The 18,446-nt window shown below is 39.9% G+C and overlaps 2 protein-coding genes across 12 annotated transcripts in view; both read left to right on the top strand.

The window, feature by feature from the left end:
• CALD1 (caldesmon 1) overlaps positions 1 to 10,552 on the top strand; it is a 185,642-nt gene extending 175,090 nt beyond the window's left edge. For 5 of the 7 annotated variants that reach the window (XM_084896595.1, XM_084896598.1, XM_084896592.1 and 2 more), the window contains 4 exons: positions 943 to 1,080; positions 1,542 to 1,637; positions 6,283 to 6,363; positions 8,421 to 10,552. In XM_084896595.1, coding sequence (XP_084752721.1) covers positions 943 to 1,080; positions 1,542 to 1,637; positions 6,283 to 6,363; positions 8,421 to 8,456 — 351 coding nt within the window. In that variant the 3' untranslated portion in view covers positions 8,457 to 10,552. Of the gene's footprint in view, positions 1 to 942; positions 1,081 to 1,541; positions 1,638 to 6,282; positions 6,364 to 8,202 lie in introns of all 7 variants that reach the window. The other 2 variants (XM_084896596.1, XM_084896594.1) reach the window with 1 other exon arrangement.
• A 4,265-nt stretch (positions 10,553 to 14,817) lies between these two features.
• AGBL3 (AGBL carboxypeptidase 3) overlaps positions 14,818 to 18,446 on the top strand; it is a 61,802-nt gene continuing 58,173 nt past the window's right edge. For 2 of the 5 annotated variants that reach the window (XR_014796108.1, XM_084896571.1), the window contains exons 1-2: positions 14,916 to 15,047; positions 17,413 to 17,515. Coding sequence is in view for 4 of the 5 variants with exons in the window: in XM_084896571.1 (XP_084752697.1) it covers positions 17,456 to 17,515 (60 nt within the window). In the remaining variant the exon portion in view is untranslated. Of the gene's footprint in view, positions 15,237 to 17,392; positions 17,516 to 18,446 lie in introns of all 5 variants that reach the window. The other 3 variants (XM_084896573.1, XM_084896570.1, XM_084896572.1) reach the window with 2 other exon arrangements.

Genomic DNA, 18,446 nt, shown 5'->3' with positions numbered 1-18,446 from the left:
CCTCTGCATGGAATGGTGTTTGTGCCTCCTTTTACCTAGCCACTTCCAACTCTTCTATCAATCTGGGTTTGAATGTCACTTCCTCAGAGTAGACTTATTTGCTCCCTATTCTATTATTACCCGTGTTTTCCTGAAAATAAGACCTAGCGCATGGAAAGATAAGACATCCCCTGAAAATAAGACCTAGCGCAACTTTGGGAGAAAAAATTAATATAAGACACTGTCTTATTTTTGGGGAAACGGTATTATTTCCCTATTGTGTGCTCCTTTGGCATGCTTTATGGCACTACATTTATCTTTCGTAACACACCGAAAAGTGAAATAAATACTTATATCATCAATTACTATCTTCCTGTCCTATTAAAATGCAAGTTCACTTCAGCTTACAGAGCAGACTGTCTTGTTTTGGGTACCACTGTAACACCAGAGCCTAGACAGTGCCCTGCACACAGTAGGCACTTAAGTATCCGTTGAAGCAATGAAGTAGAATATCACTTTAACAATCAATGGCATCCCGGTAAAAAGCATATTTCATTTTTGAAAGACCATCTGATCTAGATCTCAGGGTGGATTTTTTGGTACATAGGTCATCAGAATGCAGTTTTACAACAGAAATGACTCTCATTTTTGGTGAAAGCATTTAGACAATTACTCTTTTAAATGATACTGTCAGGGAAGAGAGTACTTGACAAGAACAAACTTAGGCTTGTATGCATGCCTATAAGCACAACCAATAGACGCAAGACACTGTGGGGAGGGGGGGGGGGTAGATGAGAACAAGTGTTGGGGGCTGGTTAGGGGGGCTGAGGGAGGGGAGGTGGGAAGGAGGAGACATATGTACGTACTACTTCTTGTAATACCTTAAACAATAAAATTAAATTAAATCTAAAAAAAAAAAAAAAAAACTTAGCACCAATCCTAAAAATAATCCACACACTTCAGGGGACAAAAGCTGCAAAACCTACGAAGCCAGCAGCCTCAGATCTGCCTGTTCCCGCGGAGGGTGTTCGCAATATCAAGAGCATGTGGGAGAAAGGGAACGTGTTTTCCTCCCCCACCGCATCGGGCACGCCAAACAAGGTGAGTGCCGGAGCTCTGTCTTCATGGTGGAGAGTGGGCTTCTTGTCCTTTTGTTTTTAGCAGACCGCATTAGCTCGTTATAAAAGCAGCGCAGAAGGTGTAATTCTTACTTTCTTTTGCAACAACCATAAAAGCAAGCTCACAGATGCTACACAGTGTGTGCCTCTCGCTCTGGCCACTCTCCTCTAAATTGAGTTCTTGAAATGAATCATCAACCTTGGGTTGGGGTGGGATGGGGTGGGGTGAGGTGCGGGGGCAAGCAAACCAAATAACGTTCTTTAAATATCAAGTTTCAGGTTCATTTTACTCAAAATATGGATTATAGCAAGCAATCGTAAATTGGCATTATGGGATGGTTCTGTGCAATAACATGCGATGGCATTATTTGAGGTTTCTTTGAAGATTTCTTTCCAGGTAAAGTTTGTCTTTTTCTTTACTATTGGATGGTTGACTCCTTGCAGGAGACTGCTGGCCTGAAGGTGGGGGTTTCCAGCCGCATCAATGAATGGCTAACCAAAACCCCAGACGGAAACAGGTCACCTGCTCCCAAACCTTCGGTGAGTAGCCCCAGGTTTTCTGGATTTCCCTGATCCCTCAGCTTCCAGCAGCAGGAGGAAGCAGGCTGTGGGTCTGTTTGCCTGGGGAAGACAGTGCTCCTGTTCTCTGGGGTTCAGGTTTAGAGAGAACAGCCCCAAGCAGCTGTCCCACAGTAGCCCAGAGGCGGTAGTTAACCAGAACTCCGAGGCCGTTCAAATTTATACTCTTTACCGGTCTGTGTGTTCAGCTCCTAATCTATAAATTACTGCTAGGAATTTGAAAATGAAAATGTCAAATTATCTTGACCACTTCTCTGTCAAGGGCACCCCTAAACTTATTCCCCAAAGGATGTGTATGTTGGCTATTTTGAACCCATGGTTTCTAATTTGCCTAATTTATGTAACTTTATACAAAAAAAAACAAAACATTTTTTAGGTCGTTGTTGAAGTAATTGCCATAATTTTTTTTTTTTTTTTTTTTTTTGTCAACACCTCCAAAGAAAAACCATTTTGAAAAACACAGTAAAACTGGAAACTATAAAAGCTTGTTATTTTTGGAAATCTAAATTTTTCTCAATATTTATTAAGTGTGATTATTTTACTATAAAAATGTTCTTTTAACCTTTCCATTGGATATATATGATAATTGCCTAGCATTTATCATTATGATAAAGAGCCTTATTAAGCGCCTACGGTACATTGGTGAGTTTTCTCTGTTAAGTTGGCTTTTATATATTTCTTATGGCCCAAAAGAGCAGAGACTCAACTGCCCTAACTATCCCATCGCAAAGGTACCCTGTTTCCCCGAAAATAAGACAGTGTCTTATATTAATTTTTTCTCCCAAAGTTGCGCTAGGTCTTATTTTCGGAGGATGTCTTATTTTCGGGGAAACACAGTAGAATAACACTTTCCAAATCCTAGACCTCTGTGCCACTGAGCATGTAATTGCATCCAGTGGCTCCATATTTAATCTCCAAAGTCACTAGAGGTTATAATAGGGGTGTCGAACTCAATCAGAGAAGGGGCCAAAATCTAAAATCCAGCCTAAATCGCGGGCCGAATGGTTTACTGAACAGTCATAAACTGACAATGTCATAAACTGACAGCGGAGTGCAGTGATGACAGCGCGGTGCGGGCCACATTGCAAGGCCTGGCGGGCTGGATTTGGCCCGCGGGCCTTGTGTTTGACACATGTGGGTTATAAGTTCCAATTTAAGAAGAAAGAAATGGAAATATTGTCTATACTTCTTGGATGCAACCCCTTATAGTCACCTAAAATCCTATCTACCAGGAGAGGGGGAAATATATATTTTTCAGTATATAAAAGCTTTCCTATTGTAAATTGGGTTTACATTAGTTTTACACCTCATATGAGCCCCTTATGCAAAGAATCCTATTAATTAGGTGACTATAAGGAGTTGCATCCAAGAAGTGTTGACAATGTCTCCATTTCTTCTTCTTCAATTGATAACCTCTAGTGACTTTGGAGATTAAATATGGACAGAAAGGTATGACAGGGAAATTACAAAAGCATTGCCTGTTTTACCTACTAGTCAGTCAGTGATTTGTGAGGCCATCCCCTTCAGCCATTCCCAAACTTTTGACATATGTGTACCCCTTCTATAATTTTCGTAACGCTGAGTACCCCTCGTACTCATGAGAACGTAGAATTAGGCGCAGCTAAGCACGGTGCAGTGCATATCCCCACCAAACTCCGGTGCAACGCGTACCCCCACCAAACTCTTCCCGTACCCCTGCGGGTATGCATACCACACTTTGGGAAACACTGCCCTAGAAGACAGAAGAAAAGGAAAGGAGAGTGGCAGTTCACACAGGTTGTGGTGATCTCTTTTCTGATGACCCATTCGAGTTTGCAGACTAGGGTAACTTCCTGCATGAAGGGCCAGATTGAAAGAAAGCAGTACGTGGTGGTGGTTGTAAAGGAAAAGCTAGTGTGAGTAGACTTAACAAGCAACGTTCGGCTTTGTGCCCAGTTCATGGGTGACAGAGCCAGCTCCTGTCAAGATCTGAAGAGCAGCAAGGCAGTCTCTCTGGGAAAGAATGTGACCTGGACGCAGGAAGGCAGGAGGGTAGCTCACAGACACTATGGATCCAGCAGAAAAAGAGGACATTTCCGAGCTGCAGACAGGCCTAGAAGATGCATGAAACTTGGCTGGCCAAAGGTTAAGTCCAGGAATGCAGCTTAAAACGGCAGGTCAAGCAAAGCTCTTGCCCGGGTTTTATCAGGGGGCTCACACAGGTGGCCTGCAGCTAAGATGTGTGTAGTTTGTCCCACACCATTGTACTTAATTTTCCTTTTAAGAATTGTCATTTGAATACATTTTTGAAGTGTGGAAGCATGTCCTCCAGAATTGGTTGATTCCCACCTTCCCTTATTCACAATGAGCCTTTGCAAGCCTTTGAGCTTTCAGCCTGGCCCTTCATGGCAGGACTCTGAGTTTGGCATCTTTGGGTCCCCAGCCAAACTGACCCTGAGCTCTGAGCCCAGGATGTTAGAGGGTTACCTAGAGACAACCTCAAACAGTGGCCCCCAAAGGTGCCACCTGAGTGTGGACCCAGGTGATTTATTCTCTGTCCCTTGCTTGTATTCCTTGGTGTGTATGGCGAGAGAGGAAAGCCTGGCTTTGTGTTTGAAGAAAAACAGAGGGAGATTCTTTCACCGAAATGGTCCTCACCCAGTAAAACCTCCAGAAGAAGGAAGTTAGTGTTTCCTTTGAGATTAGTGTTTAGTTCCAAAACTTACTGGACAGAACAACCACCCTTCACCAAGTTGTAGAATAATTTCCAAATATGCTAGGAAGTAAAATGCTCAAAATAGTTTGCCAAACCAATATTATTTGGGGGTCTCTGAAAATGAACTTATTTGAAAGCAAACATTGATCTACATCTGATCCCTCCTGGGACATCAATTTGCTATTTGTGGGCAGAATTTATGGGATTTCAATGTAACTTTGTAGCCAGAATTCAATTCTGAGTATGCCTTTTTTAGCTGGTTTGTCTGTTCTTTGTGTCTAAACTACATGTTACATGCAGCTAAATTAAAATGCTAATTTGTCTTTCTTTTTGTTTAAAAAACATCACAACAACCATGTCTTTCTCAGCTGAATTCTCTTCTTCCTTCTTTGATCTCTGGTTGACTGGAAACCTGCTTCTCCTGCCTTCATTTCTCCCTCTTCTTCCAGACTGGGTCTTTGTCTAAAATGTAGTCGGTCAGGTAATTGCGTTTCTATTTCCCCTTTGATTTAAAATGCCAACTTACCACTTGGATGTTCACATTTTCTTAAAATAGGCTCTTGCATTGATCTCAAAAGATTCATAGGTAAGATTTAAGGGAACCACAGTCCGTTTTTCTTCTGTAGAACATTCATGTGAAAGAAAAATATTTGTCTTCTGTGAATCAAATAAATAAAGTAATAATAGCCACTTTCCAGAGCTTCCATCAGCATGTGCCTAATTATAGTTTCCAAAACTTTAAAACAGTCTTCCAGACAATTTGGCAGCTTCTCCCTACATTGGCAAATGCAGTGGAACCCTTCAAAAACCATCTGATTTGTTGCTTGCTGGTTCCAAGTTAAATAGGTGTAGCTCTCAAATAGGATATCAGGAATTCATGCCACAATGGAACTTCAGAAACTCAGTAGGATTAAGGCAAATCTGAAATTAAAAAAATAAAATTAAAAAAATTTTAATTAAAATTAAAAATCTGAAATGCTTTACATGGTACATTTAACTAGTGCCCTTCCAGTGTTGCGCCCTCCATACTACTTGTCAAATATGCCCACTTAGACTGGTGTCCATGGATAAATGCAATTGCTGTTCGCTTTGCCTTCCTAATGAGAAAAGGATGTGCCAAAGTAAACATGACTATTTCAGTTAAAACACATTTATTTTCTACAAACTGCCTGTTGCCAAGTACTAATAGAAGCACACGCTGGAAGGAAAGTAAATGGAACAGAAATGTGAATCCTTGTCCAAACCAAATTAATTTCGAGGTAGCAAATCAAGAATCAAAGCTATAGAACTATTTTCTCCCCAAGATTTCCACATGTTCTCACATATGTTATTAAGTGTCAGTTTCTCTTATGGGGACAATTTGTGGTCAGTGCTTACTTTGATGAGGCTAGGCCCTGATGATGCACTTCTGAATGATCCACTCACTCCGCAGGAAACACAAAATGACTTGAGTCTGAGGAAAGTGCCATTAGAAGGTTGATGCAGATTTCCTACTGCACAGAGGTGTAGGGGGAAGGGGTTTATGCCCCTAACCCCCACCTTGTTCAAGAATCAATTGCATTTAAAACTGTATTCACTTCTAAGAGCATAGAAAGTTAAAAATAGGCTATATTATTTTAAATATGCTTGTATTCCAATTTTACTGACCTATAAGCAATAAGTCTTTAGTGAAGAACAGGATCTAAATGCTGGATAGTTCCTGCCCATTCTCATATCAGAATGCAGGTCCAGATCTATTATAAAAACAATGGCTAATGATCCTTTCAATGCCATCCATTTCTGATCACTAGGATAAAGTGTATTAATAAGAAATCAATTCAAACAAACAAACACAGATGTGGTGATTTATTTAGACCTGGCAGAAAATATACATGGCCATGTGTTAATTTTTTTCTGCTTTCTCTTCAATAGGATTTGAGGCCAGGAGATGTATCTGGCAAGCGGAACCTCTGGGAAAAGCAATCCGTGGATAAGGTCACAAGCCCTGCCAAGGTAATGTCAGTCCAAATGTTTATATAGTCCCCTTTTGGAATAGAGAATGTCAGCTGTCCACTGTGCATCATCATGGGTATAATGGGGCCCCTCTAGATAACATTCCCCTGAGCCAGGGTTCTGGGACGTGGAGTAAAGATATGATCTGGAATGGTAGGACTCAGAGAACACCACTCACATACAACGCAGCAGGAATGGTGGCACTCCCTGGAATTGTGCAGCATAGTGGCACAAGGAGGGAGGGTGACAGGGTGAGTCTTCACACATGCACTGCCCCCTCCTTCTTGATCTAGCCCAGAAACTCTTCCTATAGTAATCTATACTAATAAAAGCCTAGGTGGTCCTCACACGCTCTTGCGATACTCTCACGTCATCAAAAATGGCCGGCAGGGGAGGGCAGTTGTGGGCAACCAGGTCGGCAGGGGAGGGCAGTTGAGGGCCATCAGGCCAGTAGGGAAGGGTAGTTGGGGGCAAGATAAGATTGGCAGGGGAGGACAGTTGGGGGCAACCAGGCCTGCAGGGGAGGGCAATTGGGGGCAATCAGGCCAACAGGGGAGCAATTAGGGGGCGATCAAGCTGACAGGCGGAGCAGTTAGGAGCCAGCAGTCCTGGCTTGTAAGAGGAATGTTCGAAGGGTCCTAAATTGCAGGCTAGGCTAAGGGACACCTGCCCCCTGCACCTTCCCCCTCCCATGCATGAATTTCGTGCACCAGGCCTCTAGTAATTCTACAATCGCTAGGACCACAGCTGAGGTTATGAGGTAGCAGAGTAGGTAGCTCCTTTGTTCCAAAATGTCAGACTCACTACACGTCATGCAGTGATTCATTTGAAATGAAAACATACAACACATTTGGAAATGCAGATTCACAGTACTACATTGGACCATCTGTGTCCTCAGGTTGTGCATCGCGGATTCAACCAACCACAGATTCAACCAACCTGGGACCAAAAACATTACATCATTGCTAATGTATACTATGCAGTTAGGCCTATGATGGTTGCTTCTGTACTGAACATGTACAGACTTTTTCTTATCACTATTCCCTAAACAATACAGTATAACAACTATTTATATAGCATTTACATTGTACTAGGTATTATAAGTAATCGAGAGATGATTTAAGGTATTTGGCTTATATGCAACCAATATGCCATTTTCTATAAAGTACTTGAGAGTCCACAGATTTTGGTGTCCATGGGGGCCTGGAACCAATCCCCCTAAGATACTGAGGGATGATTGTACTTTAATATTTATCAACACCTCAGCAAGGATTTTTAGCAGCTAGCTGGGGGAAAGAAATGATAGACATATAAGACTATGAGTCAAATGTCAGATAAGTCTCAAGAGTAGGGCTAGAAGTACAGGAGGGAGGAAATAAAGAACAAGAGAAACCTAAAGGTAAGCACAGTCCACTTCACCCTCCTGCCTTGTTGTGTCGAGACTGCCATTCCATCATGTATGCCTGTTCTGGAATGCACACTATAGATTCCTGGCCCTTAGAGTGGGTGTTAAAAATAAAGCTGCCTCTGAATGCCCTGAGCAAGGCTAAAGATCAAGATATAGAAAAGGTCATACAAAGAAGAGAGGAAGGAAGGAAAGAAAGAAAAAAAGGAAGGAAGGAAAGGGGAGAGGGAAGAGAAGGGGAGGGAAGGGAAGGGGAGGGTGAAAAAAGTCAACAGGAGAAAGACTAAGAGGAGCATATTTGAATAGAATGCCAACAATAATCCTCCCTTTCACAAATATTTATTCCTGACATACCATAATTTTGTTTTCTTCTGACATAAACATCTGGCAGAAACACTGTGGCCTGCCGATTTAGAGCTCTCTTCTCTTAACAGGTTTGAGACGGTTCAAGAAAGAAGCCAGAGTAGCCACTCACGATGCTGGACCAGCACAGCTGAAGAGGGCTAATGTGCTCTGTTTTATATTTATGTTGATTTACTAAATTGGGTTAATCTCCTTTTGTTTTATTTTTCATTATCCCCATGTATATTATCACTATATTTAATAATCACAGTCTAGAGAAGTTCATGGTAAAAGTACTGCCTTTGCACAGGAGCCTGTTTCTAAAGAAGCCCATGCTGTGAAATAGAGACTTTCTACTGATCATCATAGCTCTGCCTGGACGGTGACACCAGCCACGTCGGAAGTCGAGCAGAAGGAGGTTCAAGCTGGAAATTTGCCTGAGGAATGTGTGCAGTGTCCAGAAAAACAAACCAAAGTGGGGTTTGGGTTTTTTTGTTGCTTTTTTTTTGTTTTAAATACAAAAGTCATGTTGTTTCTGCACTTTAGAATAAAGCATGGAAGAAATGATCTTAGTAGGCAATTGTAACACTTTCTGAAAGTAACGCGTTTCAGATTTGAGATCCTGCCATGATGATTGTCTTTTTTTAAAAACGTACTGTTAAGGTATTACTTTTTTCATGCCGATGATTATCTACATTGGATGATGATGTTAGAAGACAGAGGTACTGATTTCTTTAGGTGGGTTGCTTTGTGGATTTCTCCGGTAGTGATAGTGAACCACATTTTAGATGACCTGATCATGTATGTATGTGCATACACGTATACAAACACACTAATGGTAGAAAGCTTCTTTTATGTGCTAGACTATTATATTTAGCAAGTATGTCCTTGTAACTAGCCAACATCACAGCTTTTCAAAAATTAAAAAATCACATTATATTAATACTCATATTTGCCAATAGAGACATGGCAGAATAGGTATCAATATATCTTCAATGTCCAATAAATAAACTGTAAGAAAAAAAGAAAGATTCAAAATGTCAAGATGAATTGACATTTTCTATAAAACATAGTATGTAGCTTATAAAGAAAAGCAATCTTGGAAGTCCAATGTGAATTTTACTAAATCTACCATCTGGATCAAACTCAAAGCTTGCTGAGAACTTTATTTTGTTAGCAATCAAATTCACAATAGGTTGGCCTAGAGGATATCAGAGGTCTCTTCTTTGTCCAAAAATGTAAAGACGAGAATTTTAGTGACAAGATCGTCCAGATTGAAATTCCATGTGTGGGTATGCAAAGACCAGCTTTGGCTAATGTCTGGAAGCAGAAAAGAGAAGTAAGCCAATTCCAGTATTTTAGAGTCATGATAGTCCTTCCATCTTTATTATACTAAACCATTTTTTAAATTAAAGGTTGTTACTTTTATTAGTTATTGGTACTTGTCATAAGTTGACAAGGTATTGAACTTTCAAAAAATATGTGTAACTTTTAGTAGTTTTACTATTTTTCCCAAGAATCTTTATCAAATCATCTTTTTTATACACATACTCTAGACATCAGATCTTACTTTAGCTTATAAGTATTCATCTATTCTTCAAGATAGATGATAAAGAGTACTCCTCTGTCTTGGCAATATGTTTTAGCATAGAGATATATAGGATAGTTCTATAAACTTATACCTCATTTGACTTAACCAAAAAGTGTCCTACTCTCGATTTCTACCACAATGAGGGAGCCTCACAAATGACTATTTTCTAACCTACAGTATTTCCCTGGACGAGCTAGCCAGGGCAGGCTGACCTGAGCAGTGACTACTACCTTGCAGAGTCTCTTTTTCTCAAAGATCAGGAAAGAGTAGCTGAATTCTCTAGCTTTCAGCACACCTGGGCCAAAGGAAGTAAAACCACCAAGATCGCACAAGTCATCCACCCGTGACAGAATAGATATGAATCTATGATAAGATAGCCTAGAACCCACAGGTAGTGCCTGATTTAGCACTGACTCCCATCACTGGAGTGAAATGGATCGAAGTTTGAACTAAGGCCCATGGCGATACAACATTACTTTGTTGTACTTTTGAACAAGAGCTTCTCCTGATCACTAGTATATATATTTTTTTTCTAGAAAGTCTAAAGTTGAGAAGAGAATATATCGATCCTGACTTTTATTCCGGTATTTGGATGGAATAAGTTTTAGGGTAGAATTTTGTTCCGTTTTGGATTTAATCTTTTGGAAAAAAATAAATCCCATGTTTACTTGTTTGATTACAATTCTCTGCATTATCTTTAGGAGGTAAAACTGCAAGGTGACTAGCATGTTCTGTGAATCTGCCATTCCTAAAAATATTATATAAACACTTGATGTTTTTCACTGATGACTGATCGCTGCAATAAGTATATATTGTGAAAATGCATCCACAATAAATGGAATTCCTCCAAATGCCATTGCCTCACTTGTTTTTTATGTGCCATATTGGTTATAGGTGTTATATCTGTTCTAATAAAGATGGCAGCATCTTAGTTTCGCCCTTTAAAGAAGAAAAGCCATTTCATGTTTTGTAAAAACTTATTATGGGTATTTTTCTTCTAACAGCTCACCAGATATGTATGGAAAAGGTTGAAAAGATAGATTTTAAAAACTCTTCTTTAAAAGAAATTATCAAATGTTTCTCCATCCTCCTTCTCAATCCCAATACTGTCACACACCACGTTTCTTGCTCCTAAGATGGCAGGACTGTTTCCCCAAAGGCAGTTTCTTTTATAGCAGAAATACCCATTAAATATATATCCTTTGTTTGCAGAATATTACTATTAGCAAGACAATGGCAATTATATTTAAATCCAAAGGTGTTTCCACCTAGTAATTTTGCCTATTTATATAGCACTACTTGATCTGAAATCTGAGGTTTTTCCCACCAAGGTTTTAAGTAGTGATTTGAGAGCTCCCACGCAATCCCTAAACCCTGCCCATAAGAGTGACAGAATTAACAAAGTTACTTAATTTTAAAAATATTTAGCACTTTTTTACTTCTATGTCCTAACAACATGGGCGACGGAAATAAGTTTAGACAATAAGATAGTTGTTATCCAAGGTAATTCACAAAACTAAGCAATGTAAAGGATATAACCTGTAATACTAATACCAAGATGATGGAACTAGAGATGGATAATAATTAATTTTAAATGTGCATATTCAGAGTACAATATAGTCTCTTGTGTGATGTAGAAACAGGTGTATTGCAGGCTTTTTCATATTTTTACTTGCACGGAGGAATCGATAGGAAAAAAAGAATATGTATTCTTCCACAAAAGAAAGATGACTTAATCAGGTCTTAATTTGAATGCCGTCAAGCTTTTTATTCACGTTGTCCAAACATTCTATTTTCTTACTGACTTTTTGTTGTTGTTGTTCCGTTTTTACTGAGAAAAAAATATAAAAATATCCCACTATGATTATGGATTTGCCTATTTCTCCTTATAATTTTGTTAATATTGTTTTCCATATTTTAAGGTCATGTTTTAGGTACATATACAAATCTAGGATTATTATACATTCCTAGTGAACAAAATATTTTATCCTTGTGAAATGAATTTATGGCTAGCAAAGATTTTTGCCTCTCTATTTTTTCTATTCTTAATATTGCTACGGGGGGCTTTCTTTTGGTTAGCACTTGCACAATATAACTTTTCCACCCCTTTACTTTCACCCATTGTATATCCTTTAGTTTCAGATAGATGTCCTTGAGAATTATATGGTTTGAGTTTGGGCTTTAATCCAGTCTGATCATCTTTGAGCTTTAACTGGAGTATTTAGCCCTTTTATATTTAATGTAATTTCTGATATTTTTGCATTTAAATAGCATCCTAGTTATGTGCCACCTATTGCTTTCTCTCTCTTGCCTGGATTTCTTCTGTTTCCAAGCGTGTGCTAATCTGCAAGAGTCAGCTGAGAAGGTGAGCTAGACTTGTGGCAAACCAATGGGACTAGAGGGCAAAAGAATCATCACCTGTCAAGGATAAAGGTTTGTTAAACTAGTTCCAGATTATGAATTTCCAAAGAGCTGCTTCCTGAATGTAAGGATGAGCTTGAAGGAATCTAGTCTTCATAAAGATTACTGCCTGCCTTCACTCTGGGGAGCAGTTAGAGTACTCTAGTGAGGAGGTCAATTATAAATAACAGACATAAAAAGTTACAAAATACTGAGTTACAATTCAAGAATTTAAGAGATAAAATATCACAAGGTTAGTACATAATTGTCAAAGAATTATGTAATATATAAGTCAGTGTTTAGAGGAAGGAGAGAATACTTCACCCTGGGATAATCAGATAAAAAATATAAAAGTAGTTGGCTTAGTTCTTTTGTGCCCTCAGATGTATACCCAGTGCTCTACACACACAGAGAGAGGTGCTTGGTAAGTGATAAGATGATGTTTTCCTAAGCACCCCAATTTATAAACTGCTAGATGTACTGCTATCAATTTTTGTAGTTCTTAGAGATCTGAGGGTTAATTTGTTTTATGACATTTTTATTCCCAGATTTATAATATAATTCCTGTATCCACTCGGCCCTGCATCTCAACTCCATAAAGAATGTTGGCCTCTCACTGTAATACAGATTTCATAGCAGAGTTTTGCCAAAGCAAGCTTTTAGTGATGTGAGCTTTTGTTATCTTGAAGTTTTTCCCCGAAAAAGTTTCATTAAATTGGGATTTAGAAATCCCAACTGATCATTTCTACCAAGATTAAAAAAAAACAAACATACATACACCCTTTATTCAATAATCTCTTACTGAAGGTACTAATATAAAAATAATTCGAAAGAGCTAAATCATATAGAGTTGGAGATTAGTTCCTTAGCTGGTTTTCAACCTGATCAGTGGTGGCACCATAGTTATAAAGGGATCAGTGCAGCAAGGTAAGTAGATGCCCACATACTAGAGGGATGTGGTGTCATTGTCATCAATTGGAGGTCAGCTAGTCAAATGGTATTGACAGCTAATATTTATTGGGTCCTTACCAAGTCCCAGGCAATATGTTATTCACTCATGCAATCCTTACATGATAGATACTACTGTGTTATTCCCACTTTACATGTAAACAAATGGAAGCACCGGGAAGTTAAAAGGGTTGCTCAAGGTTAAATTGCTACTAGAAGCCCGGTGCATGACATATGTGCACTCAGAGGGTCCCTCAGCCTGGCCTGCACCCTCTCACAGTCCGGAAACCCTCAAGGGATGTACGACTGACCGCTTAGGCCTGCTCCCCGGGAGCGGGCCTAAGCCGGCAGCGGGACATCCTTAGCTCTGTCACAGAGGCAGGTGGGAGAGGCTCCTGTGACCACCCACTCAGCTCACTCCCCATGCTCAATTTTTCCCTCTCTCCATAGCAGTTATCATCACGTCGGTGTTTGTTTTCGATCGGTTTGTCTGTCTTTTTCCAACAGAATATAACCTCATGCAATCACCTGACACTAGGAATAAGTCCCTGACAAGTAGTAGGTATTCAATAAGTATTTGTTGAATAAAATAATTATTATTTTTCAAAGTTTGTTAAATTCCTAAGTACTTTTATGCACTAAAATATTTTTTTTCTGCAGGATTACTTGAAATAGGACCATGGAAATATTTGGACTAAAAATCATGAGACTTAAGTCCCAGCTCAGCTATTAATTTCTTGAGTAACTTGGTTAGATAATTTTTTTGGAGTTTCACCTTTGTACATCTGACATCTTATGGCTCACAACCACGACTCTAAAATCTAACAGAAAAATAGATTCCATATAAAAATTATCTGTGCATGTCATTTTTAGTATCATGTATGGCATAAAACAAGGTACAATTATAACTGGTAAGTATTTTTCAAGAGAGCTTTATCTAATCTTTCTTTTTCTGGAAGGTGCAAACTTCTAAATTGCTGACCTTAAAAAAAAAAACCCTATTATTTTTTCAGAAACTTACAAAATCTAAAGATATGGACCATTTCCATGCTTAAGCCAAAGTGCTTTGACCTTTATTCTAATTTCAAACTTGCTATAATCCATTATCTCATTTCTACAATATTATAAATCTCATGACATGTAGGAACCAAACATCTAAAGACTTTTTTTTTTTCCTAGCCTACTTTGAAAACTGTTCCAAATACATTCAATTATCCACCAGAGCTAAAGATCAGGTGAAAATCAAGATGGGATATACAGGAATCAAGTCTAAGTCTGTAATGGGAAGTTCGTATTTAATTAGATGAGGCAATACATGTGATTGGCATAGTGCCCTGCCAGATAACATGTTCGATGTGTTACCTAACGACTTTTATATTTAAAGAATCTCTGAGCTGATAAGAACCTTGAGAGCTCACCCTAATGTGTCTATGACTCCTCTATTAAGTATTTAATGAGAACATTTTCATTTCCGAATCAAATACAGGTCAATAGTCACACAATTGCGCAGAACACAACTCAGTGTGGGGTACAAATAAAGACCTACAGAGTCTTGACCAGCAAGCTCTACAGCCTCTCAGTGGTGGAGAACCCAGGAACAAATCCCTGTCCCGCCTTCTCCTCTCCTAAATTTCCTACCAGCCCGACCCGTTCACCCGCACTCCTTTCCACTCAAAATGGGACTCAACTCAGCCCCTAGTTCCCATCATCCTTCGGGGGGGTCTCCCTTCCTCAGGCCCAAATCCCGCCCAGGCTCCTTCCCACCCCCCACCCGTACTCGGTGATTCCACAGGGCTTTCTGAAGTCTCGCGAGGGTGGTCCCGTTGCCCCGGTAACGAGTGGCCTTGCCTGCGGGCGAGGGGCGTGGCTAGAGCCTCTACACTGGACCGGGATTATATTGGGCTGTTACCCGCGGGGGCGGGACGGAGGGGCCGACCGAGGCGGGACGGTGACGCGCGGTTCCGAAGGAAAGAGATCTCTGGCGCGGCGCCCCCTGCGGTAAGCGAGCGCACGTGGACACAGCCGCCGGCGGGAAAATGAGCTCCTCCCCACCCCGCCGGTTCCAGACGTGAGCGTGGGAGGACCCCTTGGACCGCGGGAATGGTGGCCTAACCGTCCTTCCCGCCAGGGAAGTCTCCCTGCCTGCCCGCAGACCTGGCGAGGCGGGGCGTGGTGGCTGCTTGGGATGTTCCGTATTCCCAACCTTCTCTCATGATGAGAATCACCTGGTGGAGTTGTTAAAACACAGATTCCTGAATCCCAACTAAGAAGTGCTAAACTAGAATTTTTGAGAACATATAGGTAAAATTGCATACCTAACTTAGTGCTCTGTATATAACATCTGTCTTAGAGCACTAGTTAAGTATACAATTTTACCTATATGTTCCCAAAAATTCTAGTTTAGCACTTCTTAGTTGGGATTCAGGAATCTGTGTTTTAACAACTCCACCAGGTGATTCTCATCATGAGAGAAGTTTGGGAAACACTGCGTTAGAGGCTGAGAGGTGGTTGTCGCTAGTTTTTTTTGTTGTTGTTGTTTTTTATTGATTACAGCAGGGGTCTTCAAACTGCGGCCCGCGGGCCACATGCAGCCCCGTGATCTGGCCCCCACTTTAAAAAGTTTGAGGACCCCTGGATTACAGTATCACATAATTGCCCTCATTCCCCCATTCCCATCCCAAACCCCTCCCTACATATGCCCCCACCCCCCTGTTGTCCATGGCCACTGGCCAGACCCCTATGCATGCACATAAGTCCTTTGGTTGATCTCTGCCCCTAACCCCCACCCTCCCCTACTTTCCCTCCGAGGTTTGAAAGTCTGATCGCTGCTTCTCTTTCTCTGGGTCTGTTTTTGTTCACCAGTTTATGTTGTTCATTATTTCCTCTAGATGTGTGCGATCATGTGATCCAAGAAATGTCGCTAGTTTTATTTGGAGCAGGTGAAGGGAACTCACCTCCAAAGCCCTGGCCCCCTGCAGGCAGGCTGAGCTCCTGTGTATGGACGCTATTTGGTTAATCACGTGTGCATTTCTCCTTTGCAACGGGGTCTACTTACCTGGTTGGGTTCCAGTCAGGCTCATCAGGTTACACCTGCAAGTGCAAAACGTGGTACCTACATTTTAACATGTAGCAAGAGTAGCATTTAGGCACTAACCGGTTTGGCTCAGTGGATAGAGCGTTGGCCTGCGGACTGAAGAGTCCCAGGTTCGATTCCGGTCAAGGGCACACACTTTAGTTGCTGGTACATCCCCAGTAGGAGGTGTGCAGGAGGCAGCTGATCGATGTTTCTCTCTCATCCATGTTTCTAACTCTATTCCTCTCCCTTCCTCTCTGTAAAAAATCAATAAAATATATTTTAAAAATAATAGTAATGGTAATAATAAAAAGAGTAGCATTTAGTAGGAACCACCCAGACAATAAGACCCTTGCCCTTTCTTACATTGGGTTGCCTCCTATGCTCACGTAAGGAAATAGAATCAGATTATGCCAATCCAGTTTCCCAGACTGGGAACCGTGGTGATCCCCGGGCTGAAACTTCAAGTCTCTTGGTTTTGCAGGTCTGAATAAGCAGACTTCTCTGTGGCATTTGTAGTGATTTGCTGTGGAGCTTGGAGTTTTCTTCTATGTAGTCTTGTTCTGAAACACACTGTTGGTGGAGCGGAGCTTAAACAAATAGACTGGGAATTGGTAAATTCTTTTGGTCTAAAAAAAAAAAAAAAGAAGAAAGAAAGAATCTTGGTAAGGATTTCATTTCTCAGTAATGGGATGATACCTGCATAGCAGGGATAATGGTCATCGCCAGCACAACCTTCACATAGCTTATTGAGATTTCAGTTAAGACAAATATAATTGAATATTAGAACAGAGACAGTCTCTACGGAATAGTAACCAAAATATAAAGGTCGATTGTAGGCATTTGAACTGCTGGTCAATTGAAAATTAAGTAGAAAATAAAATTTCTCTATTGCTACATTTCACTGCCTGAGTAAGTAACTATAATTAAAAAGATTCATGATCTTTTTAATGTCTCCGGATTATTCTGAACTTGCTATTGCTCTTTGGTATTTAATTGTAAATACAGGGTGTAAATGATTTGTGTACCCTATAAATTCTTTTTTAAATTAAATTATTTGCTTGATTTGTCTTTTATTGTGATTTGGTCTCTTTCTCAGAGAAATGAAAAATTTCTTCAGACTTTTGAAACTTAAGGTTCATTTAACTGTGTCCTAACAAAATAGTTTTTAAAAGAAGCCTGTTGTCAATTAAATACAATAGAATATATTTTGGATACTCATTCAGTGCAATAAACATTTTCGTTTAAAAACTGTCAGTAAAGTCCTTAGAAATTGTCTTGCATTTACAGCCCACCAATAAAAAGAAGAAATACCAAGCCAAATACTGAAGAGATGTCAGAAGATTCAGAAGAAGACTATTCAGATAGATCCATCAGTGATGAAGATGAATCAGTATGCTTTCCTCAACCTTATCTTATTTACTTTGAGATAAAACTTGTGTTATGTCGATTCCCAGTAAAAGTATTATAAAATCAATTGAATATAAGAATCACTGGGATGTTTAACTCACTTGTCATTGAAGTTGGGAAGTAATTTGATTGAAAGCCAAGATATCACTGTGTACATTATGCTTCTTCTAGAAAGAGAACCTACTAGTATATTGGTTGTCTTTTTTCTGAGAAAAAAAATTGGATAAGATTCTTCTGAATTTTACTAAAATATGTATATTAAGTCATTATTAGGGGTTTTCATACTCCCTGTCCTCTTTCTTATATGTACTGAGTCTACTGTACTCATCATAATATGTATCATAGATTGGAACCTTCTGTGTTTTAAACCTATTCTGTAGCTCTGTAATAGGCTTACTGTGGATCTGATGTAACAAAGGAAAGGAGATGGAGGAAGAAAAAGGGGGGAAAAACAAAATGCAGTATTTAAAAACATTTTGTCTGATTCTAGTAATATTTGTGATATGTTTTCATCACACTTCAGTAAAGTATAAATCATCATGTATATAAGTTAAGGTCCCCAAATAAGCTCCCCAAAATGATGTATATCCCTTTAAGTCTCTGGCCTGCTGCATTTATTTATTTATTTATTTTAAATAATACTGCCCTAACCAGTTTGGCTCAATGGATAAAGCATCGATCTGTGGACTGAAGGGTCCCAGGTTCAAGTCCCGTCAAGGGCATGTACCCTGGTTGCGGGCACATCCCCAGTAGGGGGTGTGCAGGATGCAGCTGATCGATGTTTCTCTCTCATCGATGTTTCTAACTCTCTTCCTCTCCCTTCCTCTCTGTAAAAAATCAATAAAATATATTTAAATAATAATAGTACTTTTATTTTTAGAGCTAGAGGAAGGGAGAGGGAGAGAGAAAGAGAA

Source organism: Pipistrellus hanaki (genome assembly GCF_964339955.1).
Source record: "Pipistrellus hanaki genome assembly, chromosome: 10".
In the NCBI taxonomy this organism is placed as follows: domain Eukaryota; kingdom Metazoa; phylum Chordata; class Mammalia; order Chiroptera; family Vespertilionidae; genus Pipistrellus; species Pipistrellus hanaki.
Note: the sequence above shows the minus strand (reverse complement) of the source record. Positions and strands in the feature narration are given on the sequence as shown.